The sequence below is a fragment of the Protomyctophum bolini genome, assembly GCF_963924005.1.
Source record: "Protomyctophum bolini genome assembly, chromosome: 23".
In the NCBI taxonomy this organism is placed as follows: Eukaryota; Metazoa; Chordata; class Actinopteri; order Myctophiformes; family Myctophidae; genus Protomyctophum; species Protomyctophum bolini.
In genome coordinates this window covers 18,443,918-18,464,356 of record NC_137884.1, presented here as the reverse complement: position 1 = coordinate 18,464,356, position 20,439 = coordinate 18,443,918, and the positions used below count along the sequence as shown (strand labels likewise).

The following is a 20,439-nucleotide window of genomic DNA, read 5'->3' as shown; positions in this document are numbered from 1 at the left end:
TGCATATAAACAGGGGAAGACGGCCCTCTCTCCCCCGTCACGCTGAGGTTGGCCTGTTTCTCAACGAGTCAACAACGTTCCATTGATGTTAGCGCGGGTGGTAATTTATTGCGACCGTAATTCACTGACTTGAATTGGTGAACGCTTCGTTGGGTGACAAATGAGACTGCCTTTTGAGGCATGCACTTCATTTGCAATTTTCTTATGAGAAATATTTATTTGCAACAGTTTTGTGTCGCGTCGAAGCGATATCGCTCAGAGCGAGGGGGATATTGATGGCATTTTTTTAGCCATTGTTTCCAGGCCCTGCTCCAGGCCCTGCTCCATGGCCTGCTCCATGGCCTGCTCCATGGCAGAGACTGGATGGGAGTCGGCCTGAGCATTGGTAACCATCGCTAGCACCCTCTGGGACGTCCCGTTAGCAGTTCCCCACACTTTGTTCACGTCAAGGAACCCCACATTGATACTCGTCATAGCCTGCGGACCCCCATTTGAAAAGATATGCCAGGGACCCCCCGTATAAGAGAACAATCTTGCGGCTCTAGCAGTGATTCAACCATTTTCATTTCAAGGGCCCCTTGTTTGACCTGAATTAGGCTGCTACGGTTAATGGCATTTCTATCTCTGAGACCCCAATTTAGATTGAAAAAACCTATGTTAATTTAACTCTGAGAGTGTACCAATGGAACCGAAACGAGTCCATTTGGTTCCATTCGTACACACTCAGAGTTACAGACCCATAAGGGTCCATTTGGTTCCATTCGTACACACTCAGAGTTACAGACCCATAAGGGTCCATTTGGTTCCATTCGTACACACTCAGAGTTACAGACCCATAAGGGTCCATTTGGTTCCAAACTATCATTTTATCTGGGGACCCCCTGGAGCTCCCTCAAGGACCCCACTTTGGGAACCACTGGTGTCGACTGTATAGGCGACAGAAAAAAAGTACCGTTCTAAGTCGAGTCCAGTTCTCGACGCCTATATACGGGGATTTAACCCATTTTTGGCGTTAACCGCTTTTGATGTTAGCATTATGTTATGCTTTATAGCTATTGAAAAATAGCAGATCTACAAGCTCATAGCGCCGCGCTATGAACTTGATCTGCTAAATGGGTTAAGTTGTCTCCGGTTGGCCTCTCCCCCCAGCATGGCCATCACCTTATTGCGCCACGCGTGCGCTGGGCCGTTAAACCGAGGCCCCGCGCAACGCTCCACCGCCCACCAAAGTGTGCCTATCTATAGCTAATGGTGTGTGTGTGTGGTGTGTGGGGGGGGATATTAGCCCTCTATTAGAGAGCTGTAGTATGGCTGTCGGCTTAGAGTTACGGCCTCTCCCTCTCATTACCCCGCCGGGGAACAGGGGGGGGGGGGGAGCGATGGGCGTTAAAATAGCCCCGGCCTCCTCCCCTCATGAATCTGCTAAACCAGCCGCCGCGCCGCGCCGGGCCCGGGCGCCCCCGCGCAGCGCGCCGGCCAAACGGAGGGCGCCTCCTCACGACTCGCACGACTATACGGCCATTTAATCTGCCAGGGCACCTTTTCAATCAGGAAGGGCTGTCGGACGGGGGGGCCGCGCTCTCTCGACACCGCAATCTAATACAATACACACACACGCGCGCACACACACACACACACACACACACACACATACACACGCGTCACGCACACACACGCACGCACACACACGGTGGTCACATAAAGTCCCCCATATATACACGCCGATCGATACTTAAGAGTGCAATCAGAGAGGTGACAATGAAGAAGCTGCTTATTGGTAGTTTGGCACAAACCACTGTCATCACCTCTGCCATAGGGGAGAGAGAGAGGGAGAGAGAGGGAGAGGGAGAGGGAGGGAGAGAGAGAGGGAGGGAGAGGGAGGGAGAGAGAGAGAGGGAGAGCATGTGTGAAAGAAAAAGAGTGAGCAGAGCATGGCAGCTTGCAGGTACATGAAATGTGTGAATATGTGCGTGAAATGAATTGAAATGGGTGTGAGAGTGCATCTATTTGTGGGGGATGCGCAAATACCTCCCCCGTGTGTGCGCGCGTGTGTGTGTGTGTGTGTGTGCGTGTGCGTGTTGCGTGTGCGTGTGTGTGTGCGTGTTGCGTGTGCGTGTGTTTACCAGTCCCTGGCTATATGAGTGTGATGGACGGTGTCTCTGCGCGTGCACTTTCGTATAGTGTGTGCTCATGCCATGTGTAGTCTTGCCTGATTTTTTTCCTGCGTGCATGCACATGCATTCGTGTATGTACTATTTTCTATGGGTGCGTGTAGTGTGTGTCCGTGTGCGCGCGCGTGTGTGTGTGTGTGTGCGCGCGCATGTGTGTGGGTTATCAGAATGACACCATCCTCCTCTCTCTCTGCCGTGCAGCCCCAGAGGATCAGTGGAGCTGCACACCAGTTTCAAATGAAAATAAATGAGAGCCAGTGACCGCTACTGCCTGGGTCCCACTTTAATGAGAGGAGAGGAGAGGAGAGGAGAGGAGAGGAGAGGAGAGGAGAGGAGAGGAGAGGAGAGGAGAGGAGAGGAGGGTGAAAGAGGGATTTGGGGGGCGGAGGGAGGAGAGGTGAGGTGAGAAAGAAATTGGACAGAAGAAGAGCGAGATGGGGGGGGGTTGGCGATGATGGGACAGAGAGAGCGACATGGAAGGAAGGAGAGGGGGAGAGGAGAATGAATGTCGGGCCTGCTATAGTATTAATTTTAGCCTGTATCTCTGTCACCGTGCGGCGATGGCTACAGTTGGAGCACGCTCCGTTGCACTGCGGCTGAACTGGACAGTATGTTCTCTCTCCCTATATGCAACGACCATGTAGGGATGCATACACACACTCACCGGGATGCATACACACACTCACCTCAGGTAGGGATGCATACACACACTCACCTCAGGTAGGGATGCATACACACACTCACCTCAGGTAGGGAAGCATACACACACTCACCTCAGGTAGGGATGCATACACACACTCACCTCAGGTAGGGATGCATACACACACTCACCTCAGGTAGGGATGCATACACACACTCACCTCAGGTAGGGAAGCATACACACACTCACCTCAGGTAGGGAAGCATACACACACTCACCTCAGGTAGGGATGCATACACACACTCACCTCAGGTAGGGATGCATACACACACTCACCTCAGGTAGGGATGGTACTAGACGGGACTAGATGGGACTAGACTGCACAATTTGCGCCTGTGTGTGTGTGTGTGTGTGTGTGTGCGTGTGTGAGAGAGAGAAGACATTACACTGTGTGAGGGTCACTGCGTGGGTCAGAAGGTATTTGCTCTACAACGTTAGACTTGATCAGAATGTCCTACAACAGGGTTATGAGTGCAAGAGGTGTGTTTGTGCAGCGCCGACGGAACCGTGTGTGTGCGTGCGTGCGTGCGTGCGTGCGTGCTAAACAGGTCCGTGAGCATACATTGGCAGTGGCTCCACAGGTATAGGTCTAGCGTGGCGAGGTAAGCAGCTATAGACCGCCCAGCCGGCCCGTCGTGTTGAAGTTTAGAAGGCAAGGGATCCGTGTCAACTGGAACACCGTGTTCTAACCAGCAGTGGTTTAGGACTGAGACAGGATTCTACAAAATGTCTTCTAAATCCTGACCGTTTTCTGAAAAACCCATGTTTCTTATAGAGGGTATGCGCGTGACATCATCGTAACTGGAACACCCACTGAGTGGCAAAAAAGTACTTTCTGGCCTTGACAGCCCATACATCCAAACAGAAAAGTCCTGTCTGGTTGCATTAAACAATGTTAAACTCACCAACATTGCAGCTGTACGAAAAGCTTGAATTATCCTCTTTCTATCTGCAAAGTTTTTGTTTCATAAAAGTCCACCATAGAAATGTTATGAGCTACTTTCTGTCAAGAAATGCCCTGCATTTGATTATTTTTCTAAGTGTCAGAGTTTGGAAGTATAACACAACATTTCGCTGCCTCCTGCATTATGTGACATTTAGGTATGCAGGGCGGTTGAGTGATTTCCAACGAGCGCTTCCAAATACCAACACTCCATGCTGCTCAATGGTTTGCCACTTAGTCTAGATGAGGGGGGCGTGTCCTGATGGGAAAATCATGCATGTGCATACTCTCTATTGTCAGTGGTTCTTGAACTATTTGTATATAAGTGGCCGCCGACCCCCATCTGAAAACATATGTTGTTCCAGGGACCCCGCAACCCCAGAAGCAAATATTTGAGTAAAAAAGAAACGTTCACTCTGAAAGAATATATGTTCAAAGATTTGCGACACATTTTCGAGATCTTTCAAAAGAATAGCAGATCTACACTGATAAAAATATGACACCCCTTTTACCTAAAAAAATCAATGAATTTAATTGAGTCAAAAAGGTACTTTTATTAAACAAGACTAGTTCTTGTATAAAATACGTAATCCAGTCAATTCAATAGTCTACGAATTCCAGTAAAATCTACAAGATATGTCCAGTAAAATCTACAAGATATGTCCAGTAAAATCTACAAGATATGTCCAGTAAAGTTTACTGGATCTACAAGATATGTCCAGTAACATTTACTGGACATATCTTGTAGATTTTACAGGACATATCTTGTAGATTTTACTGGACATATCTTGTAGATTTTACTGGACATATCTTGTAGATCCAGTAAACTTTACTGGACATATCTTGTAGATTTTACTGGATATATCTTGTAGATTTTACTGGAAAAATGTATGTACTATTGAATTGAATGGATTACATATTTTATACAAGAACTAGTGTTGTTTAATAAAAGTACCTTTTTGACTCAATTAAATTCATTGATTTTTTTAAATAAACTGGGGTGGAATTTCTGTGTAGAAGAAATGCCACCACATTTATTAAAAAGATCAATGGGTATTTTCAGTTTGTAATCAGAAGTTATACAACTTCTGATTACAAACTGGGGAAAAAAAAGTTATTTTCTATACAACTTCTGCTGAAAATACTCATAAACATAAATGTTTGTCTTGTCCTATGAACACCACTAGCAAGAGTCAAATAGCATCAGGTATAAAAAACAATTTATTGTTTTATTCCTCAAACTGAAACATATAACCTTCATGCATGTACAGCTTTTCTTTTTAAACAAAATTATATCAGTGCATAAAAACAAAGTAAATACAGCCACAATATGATAGCTTCGTGGGATCCCATATAGTGTACTGTGGTTCTCTATGGCTCTGTGGGCAGTGGAACCCACAGTGTACTGTGGTTCTCTATGGCTCTGTGGGCAGTGGGAACCCACAGTGTTGGGCTTTTCTTAAAATTATCAGTGCATAACAAAAACACAAAAGAAACATAATTGTATTTGTTCAAATATAGAGTCCATTAACACAACGTGTGTCTATCACGCAAGCACCAAAATGTCTCCCAAAGTATATGGTTTCAAGTTTAAAGTACTAAGCCAACCCTTAGGGCTACTTCTAAAAACAATTAAAATTATGTTCTGAAAGTCATTGGCCTAATGTTTTCGTGGATGATAGCCCTCATGACTATGTTATTTAAAGTATGTTCTAAAGGTCATTATGGCCTAGGGTGCAGTACTTAGTTCAGACTAGTCATTGGTCAGACAAACGACAACCTAGGACTAATGCCCCGTAGGAATTACTTGCGGAACCTCTGGCCGTTCTGTCGAGACCACCACCTCTGCTGTACTCGAAGATGCTCAGGACACTAGAAGAGATGGCCTCTTGGACAGCTGCAGCATCATCGTCACCACATAGCTGGGGGGGGGAAAGACAGTAAGATATTTGCTAAAACAAAAAGGTGCATACATTTGTCTTTGCTCTCTCTCTGCAGTTTGTAGCAAGTGTGGTCTGGGCTAATAGAAGCCCAGTTTTGCTTTGACAGCAGCTGTAATCTCATTTGTATTGTTGTGTCCAGTCTCACACCTTCCTCCAACATTAATACTATGGTGAGTAATTTATACCAGTTACTAGTAGTTTTGGCACTGGGCAGGTGCCAAGTCTCGCTATAGAAAAGCAAATCCATTAAGTTTGTCAACAACACATCTCATGGTAGATGGCTGTATTGACTCTGGACTTGATAAAACACAGTGGACCGACACCAGCAGAAAATCATCACTTACTGTAAGTGAAAACATCACAATCTACCAGGACATTTTAGAACATGTGCCAAAACTACTAGTATATGGTAAAGCCTGCCGACCATGATATTACTTAACTGACCAGCCATTGATCCCACATAGCCATCAGATAGGCTCTATATGCATGAAGAGAATGGCAGATTGAGTGGCAAAGTGAGTGATGAAGTGAATTTAAAGTAATTTAAAGTATCAAATAGGAACAGTAAATGTAACATAGTATCAGGCAGATTGAGTGGCAAATCAAGTGGCAAAGTGAGTGATGAAGTGAATTTAAAGTCATTTAAAGTATCAAATAGGAACAGTAAATGTAACATGTATCAAATAGGACTTTTCTGTTTGGATGTACGTGTCATCCCATGCGGCATTCCCGCATAACTTCCGGGTATGATGATGTCACACGCATACCCTATATTGTAGATGGCAAAATCCTGTCTCATTTAGGCTAGGTCTTTTAGCAAGAAGTTTAGAACAGAGGTAGATTTTCTTTACCTTGTAATCCTCGATCAACTCCTCCGTCTTTTCGCCAAGGAAGACAATGAGGCCTCTGACAGCGTTTCTACAGGACTCAATGCTGTGGTCCTACAAACACATGAAATGAACAGTACATACATCAGAATGCAGAATCAAAATCAAACTAACCACTACACTATTGCAAGTCTACTTTCCATAAATTCCAATGAGAAGGAATACTTCAAACATATTGGGAGTCAAGCAAAACAAATGAGCTTGTAGATTGGCTATTTTTGGTGTTGAATGAAGCTCAAAAGAAAATGAGAACATTGCGTGTTATGTGAAGGTCTTTACCTGTGCGACAGCTGCGACTTGCTTCTGTGGCTTGGGTGCAGGTGACCACTCCAGGCTGCAGTGGACGTCAGCTAGCTGGCTGGGTGGGGTGGGTGGGTGGGTCGAAAAGCCTGAAATCACAGTAAAAAAACAGTTAGTGAAACCTGCATGACTACTGCGTGTGTGTGCGAACTAGCAGTTTCAACTGGAATGTGTGCGATTGACTATATGCCTACTGTAAATATATGTTTGGAAAATAGCTGATCTACAACCTTGAAATAGCCAATGTCTAGGGTTAAATTGGTTAAACTGTGCTTTTGCCTCCAATGAGAAGCAATACTTCTCCAAGCAAAAAAAAACTGCCAATCTAGTTCAAAAGAATACCTGTGTGACAGTTTGTGAACACCTCCAGTCCAGGCTGCAGTGGACGTCAGCTGGCTGGCTGGGTGGGGTGGAGTGGGTCGGTCGGTCGAGAAGTCTGAAATCACAGTAAAAAAAGTTAGTGAAACCTCATGACTACAGCATGCATGCTCGAACTATCAGTTTAGTTAAAAAAAACACCTGTGTGACTGTGTGACGGTGTGTGAACGACTCCAGTCCAGGCTGCAGTAGACGTAAGCTGGCTGGGTGGTGTGGGGTGGGTGGGTCGGTCGAGAAACCCTGAAATCCTCCAGTTTTCTGAAATAAATATTTTCACGATTTTTCAAAAATAGAAGATCTACAAGCTCATAGTGCGCCACCGAGTGTTGCGTTACGAGCTTGTAGATCTTCCATTTTCCAATAGCTAAATTATAACAATGTTTAAAACACCAAAAGGGATTCCCTCCCAAAAAACAGACAGAATCACAAGCAGGTACATAAATGTAGCCAATAAGAAAAAATAATACCTGTGTGACTGAACCACTCCAGTGCAGGCTGCAGTTGACGTCAGCTGGCTGGGTGGGGTGCAGTGGGGTGGGGTGCCGGTCGAGAAGACTGACACAGTAAAAACATAGTTAAACAACTTATCAGACATCTGATAAAAAGACATATCTTTTAATGCATGAATCACAAGCAGGTACATAAATGTAGCCAATAGGCAATGACATTATATTTGGGGCAGGTGTGCTTCACACACACACACACACACACACACACACACACACACACACACACCATGCAAAATGTGTAGTATAGCCCTCGGCATCTACGGATGGCTGCAATTCGAAACTGGCCCCTGTAAAATCTGTATCCCCTCCCACCGCCATTAATTTAATTGAATGCCTGGAAATGTACCATTGTTTTGTCTGCAACTAAAAAAATCCACTTTTGATCTAAGCAAAGAGGTTGATTTAAGGGGGCAAAGGGGTCATTTCATCCTGGCACAGGGCCTGCTCACAGCTAGTTAACAGTCTTTGTATTGACTTTGTGCTGGAAATGTACTGTCATTCTGCAAACTGTTAATAAATATTTCAATCAATCAAACACTCTTCGACACGCAGTAGCAGAGAGAGGCAGAGAGAGAGAAACCCGACACACACCGTATGCGTCCCCCGCGCGGCGCGCACAGCCGCCTCCATTATTTTCAATGAACCTAACGCACACCGGCTCCGTCCGCCGCGCGGAGCCGCGCGCCGATAGAACACAGTTCTATGTTCAGGCGGCGCCGCGCAGCAACACGCCGCGCCGCACACGGTCGCAGACGGTGTGTGGTGGGCTAGAGAGAGAGGGAGGGGAGGGACATGCGTCGGCTTAACAGTACATTCAATTGAGCACAGCTGAAATCAACCACCACTTTTGATTAAATCATCTCGCGGGCCGGTTCGCATGCAAGGCAGCGATGCATGCATGCAAACAACATGTTTCAGTTTAGCCCCATGGTTTCCCTCTGACATGAAGCTTCAGTGGACACAAAACACGCGGTTTGTCCAAAACACACAATAAAGTTATCCACACACAGAGCACTTATTCTGATTTTTAAGCGGCGTTTCTCCATGCATCGGTTTCCCGCAAAACGCCCCGGTATAAGAAAAGAAGATAAATGACTTGACGTCGGTGGGAGAGGAGTTGCATAACTCCTCTCCCACCGACGTCAAGTCATTTATCTTCAGCCATACAGACTCTATTTGACACAAATAAATGTACACCGCACTGCTAGCTTGTTCCAAAACACTCTCTCCACGTTTCTACTTCGCCACACTTGTAATGCAATTGACAGTATCGGGGGACAGAGCACAGAGGCCGGCTACTCGGGTGGGCTAAGGCTTCCACCGGCCGTTCAATTTGAGGAAGTGCATGTTGGCCATGGAGGGTAGATATACGCAGTATGAGCACGTTCATAAAAAACACACAACTAAACTATGAATAGGCCTTAAACATTTAATCCTCCAAAGTCGGATTATTATATTTTCACACGTAACGCAGTAAAACAGTCACTGGCGTAACACGTGCGTCTGATGTTGTAAAGCAGCAAACAGTAACCCATTTTTTACAGCTGCTACTAAACAAAACATATTGTAAACACTTGCTAAATTGAACCTCAATCAAATGCTCGGCTAATATTATTAATTCTTACCTTAAATAAACGTGAAACAAGGGTGAAGTGAAGACGTTTGAAGACGGGTGAAGTAGTTTGTGCCGGTGCGAAAAATGGCGACTGATGTGAGGATGCAGGAGGGACTTCTTGAAGGGGGAAAAGTTTTTGAAGGGGCGTGTCCAGGTTTTCAAGGCTTAATTCTGTATATTTTACTGGATTCTGACCATTTTGTGTGGGTACAGAACAACATTGGTTGGAATTAAGTAAATAAGTCCATTTGAGAAATACATGCACATGTTCTTGTATTATTAACAAGAGATGATTCTCGAAAAAAGTGACATATTCTTGTACACAAAAAATGTAAATGTGTCTTGTTAATCATAACAGATTTAATCATGTTACATTTACTGTTCCTAATAACCATTTGCCCGTACATTTTAATGAATTTTGACCATTGTGTGTGGGTACAGAACAATATTGGTTAGAATTAAGTGAATAAATCCATTGCATAAATAAATGCACACGTTCTTGTATTTTTAACAAGAGATGATAATCGAAATACTTGAAACTTTCTTGTAAACGAACATACTTAAATGTGGCTTGTTAATCATAACCGATTGAATCATGTTACATGTACCGTTTGTCAGATCCACTTTTATCAGTGTACAAGCTCATGGGAGCATTTGCAATTTCCATGGTTGGTTGGGACTGATGCGCTTGATCTCAGTATACCTAAAAAGCAGATCCAATTCATCGCCAAACCATAATAAATCTATTGCTCATTTTATATTCAATAAATAAATATTTCATCCATTCTTGAGTTGTCCTAAATAGCTTTTCAAGCTCACAGCGCGGCACTGAGTGCCGAGCTACGAGCTTGTAGATCTAGATGTAGATGTGGCGCAAATCTTTGAATATATATATTCTTTCAGAGCCAACGTTTTTAACTCAAATCTTTGCTTCTGGGGGGGGGGGGGGGGGGGTCACTGAAACAACATATTTTCAGATGGGGGTCGGCGGCCAATTACATATAATCTCGGGGGTGAAAATGTTTGAGAACCACTGACATAGAAACATAGGGTTTTCAGAAAACTGTCAGGATTTATAGAAGGCATTTATAGAATCGTCCTCAGAGTAAAAAAAAAAGTCCTCTTGCCACCACTGCTAAACCCGGGTCCAGCGAGAGCCGCTAACTGATTGAAGGAGAGGAGAGGGAATAGGCCGCCACGGATAAGGGAGAGCGTGAAATAGAAGAGAGGCGAAAGAAAGGGGGAAAGAAATATGGCAAATGAGATTGAAGATTGAGGAGGGGGTGGAGGGGGGGGGGGTGGGGGAGCAGCGTATTGGGGGAGGGGGATTCTGTTATATAAACAGAGCAACTAACTTTAACCCATTTACCGGTAGTCAAAATTTTAAAAAAAGTCTTCTGAAAGAATACATTCAAAGATTTGTGCCGCATTTTCACGATTTTTCAAACATAGCAGACCTACAAGCTCGTAGCGCGCCACTCGGTGGCTATTTTTCAATAGCTAAAGTATAACATAATGCTTAGTTAAAACACCAAAAGGGAGATCAAGGAAGAGGGAATGTGAAAGAGAGAGACAAAAAACAAACTGGAGAAGAGAAAATAAAGAGACTGTCCGCTCCGTCCCTATACCTTGTTTTTTGGAGTCTGAGGGGCAGCATGTTCCTGAGCCCCGAGGAATATACAGATGCCTATGTATTTTATCTGAGCCAGAGCTTCTCCATTTTGCGCACACGCTCGCTCGCTCGCTCGCACGTGTGTTGTTCCGAAAGTGAGACCCGAACAGCAGCAATCACAGCTTGCCCGGTATCAAGGTTCCTCACATGTCCACTTAGGCTCAAACACAGCTGCTTGCTAACATGAATCATTCATGTCGGGCTCCTCATGAAATATTCACGTGTGAAAAAAATCATAAGAAGAAGAACCCAGCCCTCTCCCTCTCTCTCTCTCTCTCTCTGTCTCTCTCCCGGGGGCACTGGCTATACACCCACAGTCCTCTGGGGTGGGATGGACGGACGTGGGTGGGCAGCGCATGCATGCGGGCAGGCTGGCGGTTACAGTGTGTCCACCGGTTGTTTAACCTCCCATCAGCTCCTGGCGGCGCTGCGTTGGCACCGTAATGACGGGAGAGGCCATGCACGCACGGGCCATTTAGCTCCTTTTCCTCTTCGTTGGCTCTCGCTCGCTTTCTTGACCCCTGTACTACTAAACCACTACTAACCCCCCCCCTCCACACACACACACACACACACACACACACACACACACACACACATACACCTCTCCCCCCCGGCTGTCGTCTCCTCCTTCCCTTTTCCTCCTTTTGGACTGATCGATTTGTACTGTTGGGCAGCTGAGCCCCCAGCCCTGGGGGAGGGAGGGGGGAGAGAGAGAGAGAGAATTGCCCTCTGGTCGAGAATAAAACATTACATTGTATAGCCTCAAGGATGCGTTAGAGGAAATGTGGGCCGCAGAAGAATGAGGAAAGGTAAAGAAATTAAATAAAAAGGTAAAATAAAATAAAAACCAGACATAGAGACATAGCCAGACAGAGAGAGAGGCGGGGGGGGGGGGGGTGAGGGGCAGTCAGGTGTTCATAATAGCCATTTGTTCAATATGTCTGACATCAGCTCCCGGTGCCCATGGTGCACCGCGGTGTTCCCTCGTTGGTGGTGTCTTCTGTTGGCATTTTCTATGCTTTAGTTTCCGATAGGTCAGGCAGGGGTGGAGGGACAAGGAACAGAAGGACATGGAGAGAGAGAGAGAGAGGAGAGATTTGCGAGACAAGATGGTGTTGGATGCGAACACTATAAGCGGATGAGTCACCGTGCAGGCACCTGCACTACAGTTGTCCCGATACCTTGGAGTACGAGTATTCTTTGTACTCGATACAGAGTATACCGATATGAGTACTTTTTTATTTTTGTTGAGTAACCACTTATTTGACCCCCTTTTTCTCCTATAAGATGGATCTTCGATCTACACTTGTCAGTTGTTTTTCTACAGTATATGCTTGTAGATCGATCGGCTGTTTCGGGACCGAGTAACCTATCGGAACAACTCTATATACTGATGTATAAGTCTGCATATATATATATATATATATATATATATATATATATATATATATATATATAGGAACTGTATACTGTTGGTGCAGTTTACAGCAGTGTTTCTCAAACTTTTTCAGGTCAAGAGAGTGTATACAAATGGAATGGAACCATTTGGTAGAGTTACAGACCCATAAGGGTCCATTTGGTTCCAAACTATAATTTTACTGGGGACCCCCTGGAACTCCCTCAAGGACTCCTGGGGGTCCCTGGACCCCATTTGGGGAGGTTTAAACATATTCTCACTTCCACAACATTTTATGCCTATATAGAGACGGGTGTGCATGAACCCCTGACACACACGCACGCACGCATGCATGCACGCACGCACGCATTACAATCTACAGGCAATTATTCTTCTGTGTGTGGCCTATATCATTGTTCCTGTCATGTAACCTTTGAAATGCAATTCATCATTAACTTCCAGTCGAGGATAGATAGTACAATGTTATCGTCACAGTGCTGTTGTGTATGTGTATAGCCTGGGACTGCAGCGGGAGGAGGGGGGGGACGGGGCGCTTATATAAAATACCGCGGAACCCTCTGGCCCTCTGTTCGTGCTCCGTGGATGGGGGTCAGGTGTGGTGAAACATGGTGAAACATGGTGGGAAAAGTGGTGTCTCCTCTCCGCGGGGACCCAGGCGGGGGCCTGAGGCGCTGATGTGGGATCAGCGTTTCCCACCCATATCACCATGACCTGCAGCCCGGGCCCTTTACAACTAAATAGCCATGCTGACCCCCGAGCAGCGCCCGGGGGCAAGCCCCTATCCGCACCACACACACACACACACACACACACACACACACACACACACTCACTCAGCCCCACTGTATGTGTGGACTGTGCACATTCCATGTTTTTTTTTCTTCTCCCAGTGACCCAGATACTCATGCTCTTCCTCTAGAGAGAGAGAGAGAGAGAGAGAGCTGCCTTTCTCATGGCTAAGTAAGAAAGGCTCATTATTTTACTGGAGTACCTCCCTCTTTTCTGCCATGGAAGTATGGGGGCAAAGTGGTACACTGTTTTGTGGTTCCGCGGGGAGCCACGTAGTGGATCCACGCAATTATAAACATGGCGCCGTAAAATAGAGTCAGCGAATTTTGCGCCTGCACATTATGGCTCATTACGAGGCCATTCCCATGCGTGATGGCACCTCTCTCCAAATGTGATCGTCTCGTTTGATTGCTAATCATCTCTCACTATAGACAAGACCCGCTATTCAGGAACGTGCGCGCAACGGTGCAATGATATTGCAATGGAAACAGTTTGTTTTATGTTGGCTTTGCAATGCATTTATTATTATTACGCACTCGAAGAGTTGTGCGCGACGCGGCCGTTATTGTGTGCGAGTGTTTTTGGGCACCATGCGTTCAATTATAATGTGTTTGAGTCAAGAGTCGAGACATGACAAAATGTGCAAATTTAATTTGGGACCGGTGAGAGACTGCCTGAATAAATAAGCTGGATGAAAAGGATTCGTCCGGTCCCGTCCTGGTCCCGTTCTGGTATAGCGGTGTATCTAATGGTTAAATTATTATTCTAGCTGCAGCCTTGCGCGCTGCCTGCCCGGGCCGCCACGGCCACGCCTCCCGATTCAGCAGCACCTGCGGCTGGTTGTGTATTCCACAGCCCGAGAGAGACAGAGTTGTAGACAGGAGGATCGTGGAGGGAGAGAGAGACGAAGAGAATGTGACAACTGCCGAGTGGAGTGGAGTGTTGTGGATATATACTGCTGCCTTTTGGGAAGGCCTGGCTACTACTATTATATAGTATATATATACTAGGCGCTTCCTTGCAGGCTTGCACCACCGCCACCTGTCCGTCTCCGTCCGTCTCTAGTTTCCGCGGCCAGTCAGCCAGGCAGGCAGCGGCAGTTGAACTAGAGAGAGAGAGAGAGAGAGAGAGAGAGAGAGAGAGAGAGAGACGCTCGTTGTATGTGTCAGGCTGCACTATACTAGTAGCCCCTACTGTAGGCAGAGCAGAGAGCAGAGCAGAGCACAGCGGCGGAGCGGAGAGGAGAGTGGAGAGGAGAGAGAGAATATAAGGCAGCATGACTTCATCCTACAACAGTCTGGATTTTCTGCCCGATATGATGGTCGAGAGCCGCCTGCTCGTTCCGGGAGACAGAATGTGAGTCATATGTTTTTTTTCGGGGTAGGGGGATTCTTAAACCTTCCTCAATGATACAAAACGCGCACGCGGCGCGCACGCACACACACACACACACACACACACACACACACACACACGCCTCCCTTTTTCCGCCTGTGGGTTTTGTTTTGTTATTGAAAACAGCTGTGTCCAATTTGGAAGTGTTTGTCTGTAATGTGGATGGATGTGTGGCTGGAATCGGGGTCATAATTAGGCTATAGTTGTCGCGGCTGCATCTCTGCATTATTGTTTTGAGTGTTAATTGTGTTATTGTAGATCGATAAATCATGTTATCGTGTGCACGTTTGTGCACGCCCGGGGGGCTATTATCACAAGACAGGACTGTGATGAATGAGCGCCATTATCCGGATAATGATGTCGCCGTAAATAAACCTTGTCTTTATTAATGTGTGGGTGTTTTTTATATATATATAATTGTCTAGTACTAGTGTCGTGAAATTGTTGTAAGCCTATTAAGTCGTCTGTTATATTTTAGCTATAGGATATTATAGGATCGGCTGCATGGCATTAGATTGGGGGGGAAGTTCCTTTGATTTGCAGCTATAGCCTCCCATTAAGATTTCACACGGTCTTGCTCGTGCGTGTGCGTGTGCGTGTGTGTGTGTGTGTGTGTGTGTGTGTGTGTGTGTGCGCGCGCGCGCGCTGTCTGTGTCTGTGCACATGCTGAGACGAGCTCTATTCATTCATTCTCCACTATAGCCACCAACACAGAATATGCGAGGGAGTGATCATCTCAGTCACATGAGACTGATTTTATAACTCCGCTGCCTGAAGCGCATTCAATTGCATTATGCTCCTCCGTCGTTTGGCACACATTTTGCACATTCGAGAATTTAACGAATTAACCATATTGATCGCCTAATTTCCTGTGTCCGCGCTGGCACACTTCTGACAGTTTTGTTCCCCTTTTTTTGGGCGGGGGGCTTTAAATCTGCTGGAGTCAGACTACACAAAAGCTATTGCAGCCAGCTATATGATGTATTCAGGGCGATGGAGGGAGGGAGGGAGGGAGGGGGGCTTATTAAAACCATATCGGAATGCAGGATGACTAGTGTCCCGCGTGCTCCCAATTGGATTTGTGCTGCAGCGAGAGTTCTAAAGGGAGAGGAGAAATCTGATTAGAACCGCGTGCACAACGAACGAGACCTCCCTAATTCACTTAGAGTCCAGGATTCCAAGAAGAACGTTACGGCCGGGGACAAAGGGAGGGTTTCATCCCCACATAATCATCATGGTCTGTTTTTTCCTCCCTCTCTCTCTCTCTGCGCGCACAGAACAGCACAGCTGACTTGTTATGTGGCGTTCCCAGTCTGTCCCACTTACGTCCCCTTAGCTTAGAGCGCTTCGCCGTTGATGGGGCATGTTCTTCCAAGCACTGTATTTTTATATATATATATATATATATATATATATATATATATATATATATATATATATGATGTATATGACGCTCTCTCCTTTTGTTTCCATCCAATGACTCAACTCTAGTACACAGTGTGTCGTTGAGCCGTTTACTTGGCGCTCGAGTGTGTGTGTGTGTGTGTGTGTGTGTGTGTGTGTGTCTGTCTGACTGTGTGTGTGTGTGTGTGTGTGTGTGTGTGTGTGTGACTGTCTCTCGACAGCAGCATGAAATAATTGTATGAACAACAGAAGATTATATTCTTTCTCCATTGAAGATATGATTTAGTGCCAGTAATGTAGAGAGATGTCATTGACTTGTGTGTAGGCTATAGTTTGTTGTGCAGAGACAGTGATGCCATGGACTCTTCATTAGTCAGTGTTCTGTCATCTGCTGTGGCCCTATACCTACAGTCAGGGGTGGACCGGTGTCTGGACATATACCAGGGCCGGTCTGGGCCAAATGTAAAAATAGTTGTCTGTTGGTTGTGTATCATTTATGTTGTACTGTAAATGTGGTGATGTTAAGGGCTTGTATTTCAACTAGTATTTGTATGGGCCTCGACCCCGAAAAGTCAGTGGAGTATATCTGCGAGCTGGTTGTGGTGGTCATATAGGAAACTATAGATATCATATGATCTGGCATTTGGGATGTTGTAATATTGTGACGTGTTTCATGCTTTCAAAAGTACAAAATAAATATTTTACGGAAATAGCCGTTCTACAAGCTAACAGTGTATTGCGATGTGCTGTGAGCTTGTAGTACATCTGCTATTTTCACTATTATTGCTACTAAACATTTCTGAAAAAGAAAAGAAAACAATATGCTGTCACAATGCGACATCATCACAATATCAATATTTAGGTATTATTTGGCCAAAATGACTGATATTGGATTTAGGACATATCTGGCCCAGTTCAGTTCAGTTCAGTTCAGTTTTATTCTCGGAATGGTGGACATACAGTTCATACATGACACACATCATTTCCATTTTTTATTTCTCTTCTACTTTTTTTGAGTTTCCGTTGCTTATATCCTGTCCAATATCCCAAAAAGGGCTAGGGAGACTTGTGGGCCTGGGAAGTGGAGACACTGCAGGCATGCACACTTGTTGTCAGAGTCCGGCATCCAGGGTTGTGGGGTGGGAAATTTGGTATATAGTCTTTTTATTGGCCTAACATAATTTGGGGTTTATATGTGAAACTACCATTAACATCCAAACTACATGATGTGACATGTCAAACTAATTCCAAATTCCAAATCCATTCCAAGCATTAGTTTTGCACAAAAAACACTCCTTGGGCTAAAAAAACAGCCACAGCCACTTGACCAAATGTGCCCAAAATGTGCTTGACCTTTTCAAATGTGCTTTGAAAATCAAAAATGTATATAGTTAGGATGTTAATATATAGGATCACATATAAGCCCCTATAAAACAAATTGCTCAATACTGACAGCCGGTCAGCAAGTGGATTCATGAATGTATGTATAATATACAGACCATATTTTAGGGCAATAAAAAAAGACTAGATACAAAATTTCCCACTGTAAATCAAAAAGAAGCCTGTTGGCTGCAGGACTGCAATCTATTTCCTCTCTTTTTACCGTCCTCCCTCCTTGGCCCTTTCTGTGCCCCCCCCCCCCCTCCTCTACCTCGTCTTGTGTGTTCAACTGCAACCTAGAAAAGCCCAAGCCTATTTTTAAAGGGTATTTTTTGGCTTTCTGGGTGACATTTTATGTTGCGTGCCGTCCACTGCCGTGTCCATCCATCCATCCATCCATCTATCGCCAGGCCATCTGCAATGAGCACACACACACACACACACACACACACACACACACACACACACACACACACACACACACACACACACACACACACACACACACACACACACACACTCTCTCTCTCTCTCTTGACATTGAAACAAGTTGCGTCTGTGTGTGCCCCAGGGTAGTGGTCTGGACTGTGGATCCAGACAGTGGTTATGGAGATGACAGTTTCTATTTACGCGAACACGCATTCCAAGCAAGGCCATTTAACTTGGCAGCAAGTGTTCTTCTGGGGATGTTTTATACAACGCAGCTATAGGGCTCGCAGCCAATATTTGTGCCAGTACTTGTAATGACACTTGCTACTTTAAATGTCATTTTTTAATCTGCCATTGTTTCTTTACCAACTCAATTCCCTTTTTTTGTCCTCCATAGTGCTCGGTATCTCTCTCTCTCTCTGTCTCTCTCTCTCTGTCTCTCTCTCTCTCTCTGTGTCTCTCTCTCTCCCTTCTCTCTCTCTCTCTCTCTCTCTCTCTCTCTCTCTCTCTCTCTCTCTCTCTCTCTCTCTCTCTCTCTCTCTGTCTCTCTCTCTCTGTCTCACTATGTCTCTCTCGCTCTCACTCTGTCCTTTCCACTTCCTTGTTTAGTGACTATTCTGTTTGTGCTGGTATTTTGTGCAAACATTTCTCCCAGAAAGATTATATTGCCTGAGCTGAAATACCAACCACATAGCTGACAAAGTGGGTTATCTCTTATCACGCTATCAAGCCTTATCGGTCGACATGGAAATGGTATCATGGAAGACAAGCCACTGACTCTTAATGGCTATATAGTCTACTTGCCAGCCCATAGAGACCCATTGTGAACCCGGACATGTTGAGTACACCAACGTTTTATGTTAGAAATGTTTAGTATGGGTCCCCAGCATGTAGAAACTGCTGGATGCTAATTTGCATATGTTGAGCAAGTTTCATAATTGGCATAATATGTGACCATGCCATTAACAAGCTGTATGTATCATGTGATGTGTCAAACTAGGGGGTTTTCATGATGCTGAATCCATTCCAAGCAGTAGTTTTACAAAAAAACACTCATTGGGCTTAAAATTACAAAACTAATGGTTGGAATGGATTCAGCATCATGAAAACCCCCTAGTTTGACATGTCAAATGCTACATAAAGCATGATGACTTTTTTTTATTTACATTTTGCCTTCTATAGGTTGTAATTATGCCAATAATAATCACATTTTATGCCAATTATGAAAATTGCTCAACATAATGCAAGTTAGCATCGGGCAGTTTCTACATGCTGGGGACCCATACTAAACATTTCTAACATAAAACCTTGGTGTACTCAACATGTCCGGGTTCACAATGGTTCTCTATGGGCTGGGTACTAGACTATAAACTAGAGCAGACACAGATCATTGACCCAACAGCAGAGCAACAGCCCTTGTGACAGAAGAACATGAGAGTTCACGTGAAAAAGTGGCTAGAGGAGAGCCTGAGTACAAGGTCCTCTACACTTTAGAGGACAAGAGAGAGAGAGAGGTCAGTTTGGGGTGTGTGTGTGTGTGTGTGTGTGTGTGTGTGTGTGCGTGTGCCTCGCTCCCTAGAGATATCTAGGGAGCGAGACGGGACAGGGATAAAGGGACGAGTTTGAGAAATGCCACGGCGAGGCAAAAAGCAGCGGGAGATTACGGCTATGAAAAGCGGCGCGAGTGTGAGTGATGGTTTGACAGGATACGATTCAGTGGCGTGCCAGATGTGGATATACCGCAGACAGCCAGATTTGATTTGAATTGTGTTATCTATCTATATAGTGTGGAGATTGAGAGAGAGTTGGAGAGAGAGAGGGGGACGTGGTGGGGGGGGGGGGCTTATCTTTTCTCTTCCTACCCCCCCCCCCCCCCCCACCCCACAGTACCGGCGGAGAGAGAGAGAGTCCTTTTCAGGCACACCGCTGCAGGCTGTGCACACACATACGCGCGGCACGCGTATACGCAGCGTTCGTACGATTTACATTACGGAAGGCCTTTAGCAGATGCCCTTAATCCAGAGCGATTTACAGTAAGCAGGGTAAACACAAGGTATTATAATGCATAGAGACAGTGTAGTGCCTCAGTGATCATATGCAGTATAGGTAGACCGAGAACCCATCGCCAGTATAAACATTATGATATAAAAAGGAAATACATTATAATGTACAAACTATGGGATGGGATGAACTATGGGATGTCAGGTCAACAAATGAACCTGCCGGCGTCTGTCTGAATGATCTAAATGACATGTTCATTATAGGGCGACCCATACACGGGGTGCTTAACCCATTTTGACCTGAGGACGATTCTACAAATCGAATCATGGCAGTTTTCTGAAAAACCCATGCGTTTCTATATGTCAGTGGTTCTCCAACGGTTTCATGTCAAGGGCACCCACAAATATATGTAATCGGTCGTCGACTCCCCATCTGAAAATATGTTGTTCCGTGAGGGACCTCCCCCGGAAGCAAAGATTTGAGATAAAAAAACGTTGGCTCTG

The 20,439-nt window shown here is 45.3% G+C and overlaps 1 protein-coding gene across 12 annotated transcripts in view; it reads left to right on the top strand.

Moving 5' to 3' along the window:
- celf2 (cugbp, Elav-like family member 2) overlaps positions 1-20,439 on the top strand; it is a 151,206-nt gene that overhangs the window by 19,146 nt on the left and 111,621 nt on the right. For 2 of the 12 annotated variants that reach the window (XM_080757785.1, XM_080757791.1), the window contains exon 1: positions 14,242-14,683. The exons of the other annotated variants lie outside the window; for them this stretch is intronic. In XM_080757785.1, the coding sequence (XP_080613911.1) occupies positions 14,604-14,683 (80 nt within the window). In that variant the 5' untranslated portion in view covers positions 14,242-14,603. Of the gene's footprint in view, positions 1-14,241; positions 14,684-20,439 lie in introns of those variants that run through there. 12 annotated transcript variants of the gene reach the window in all.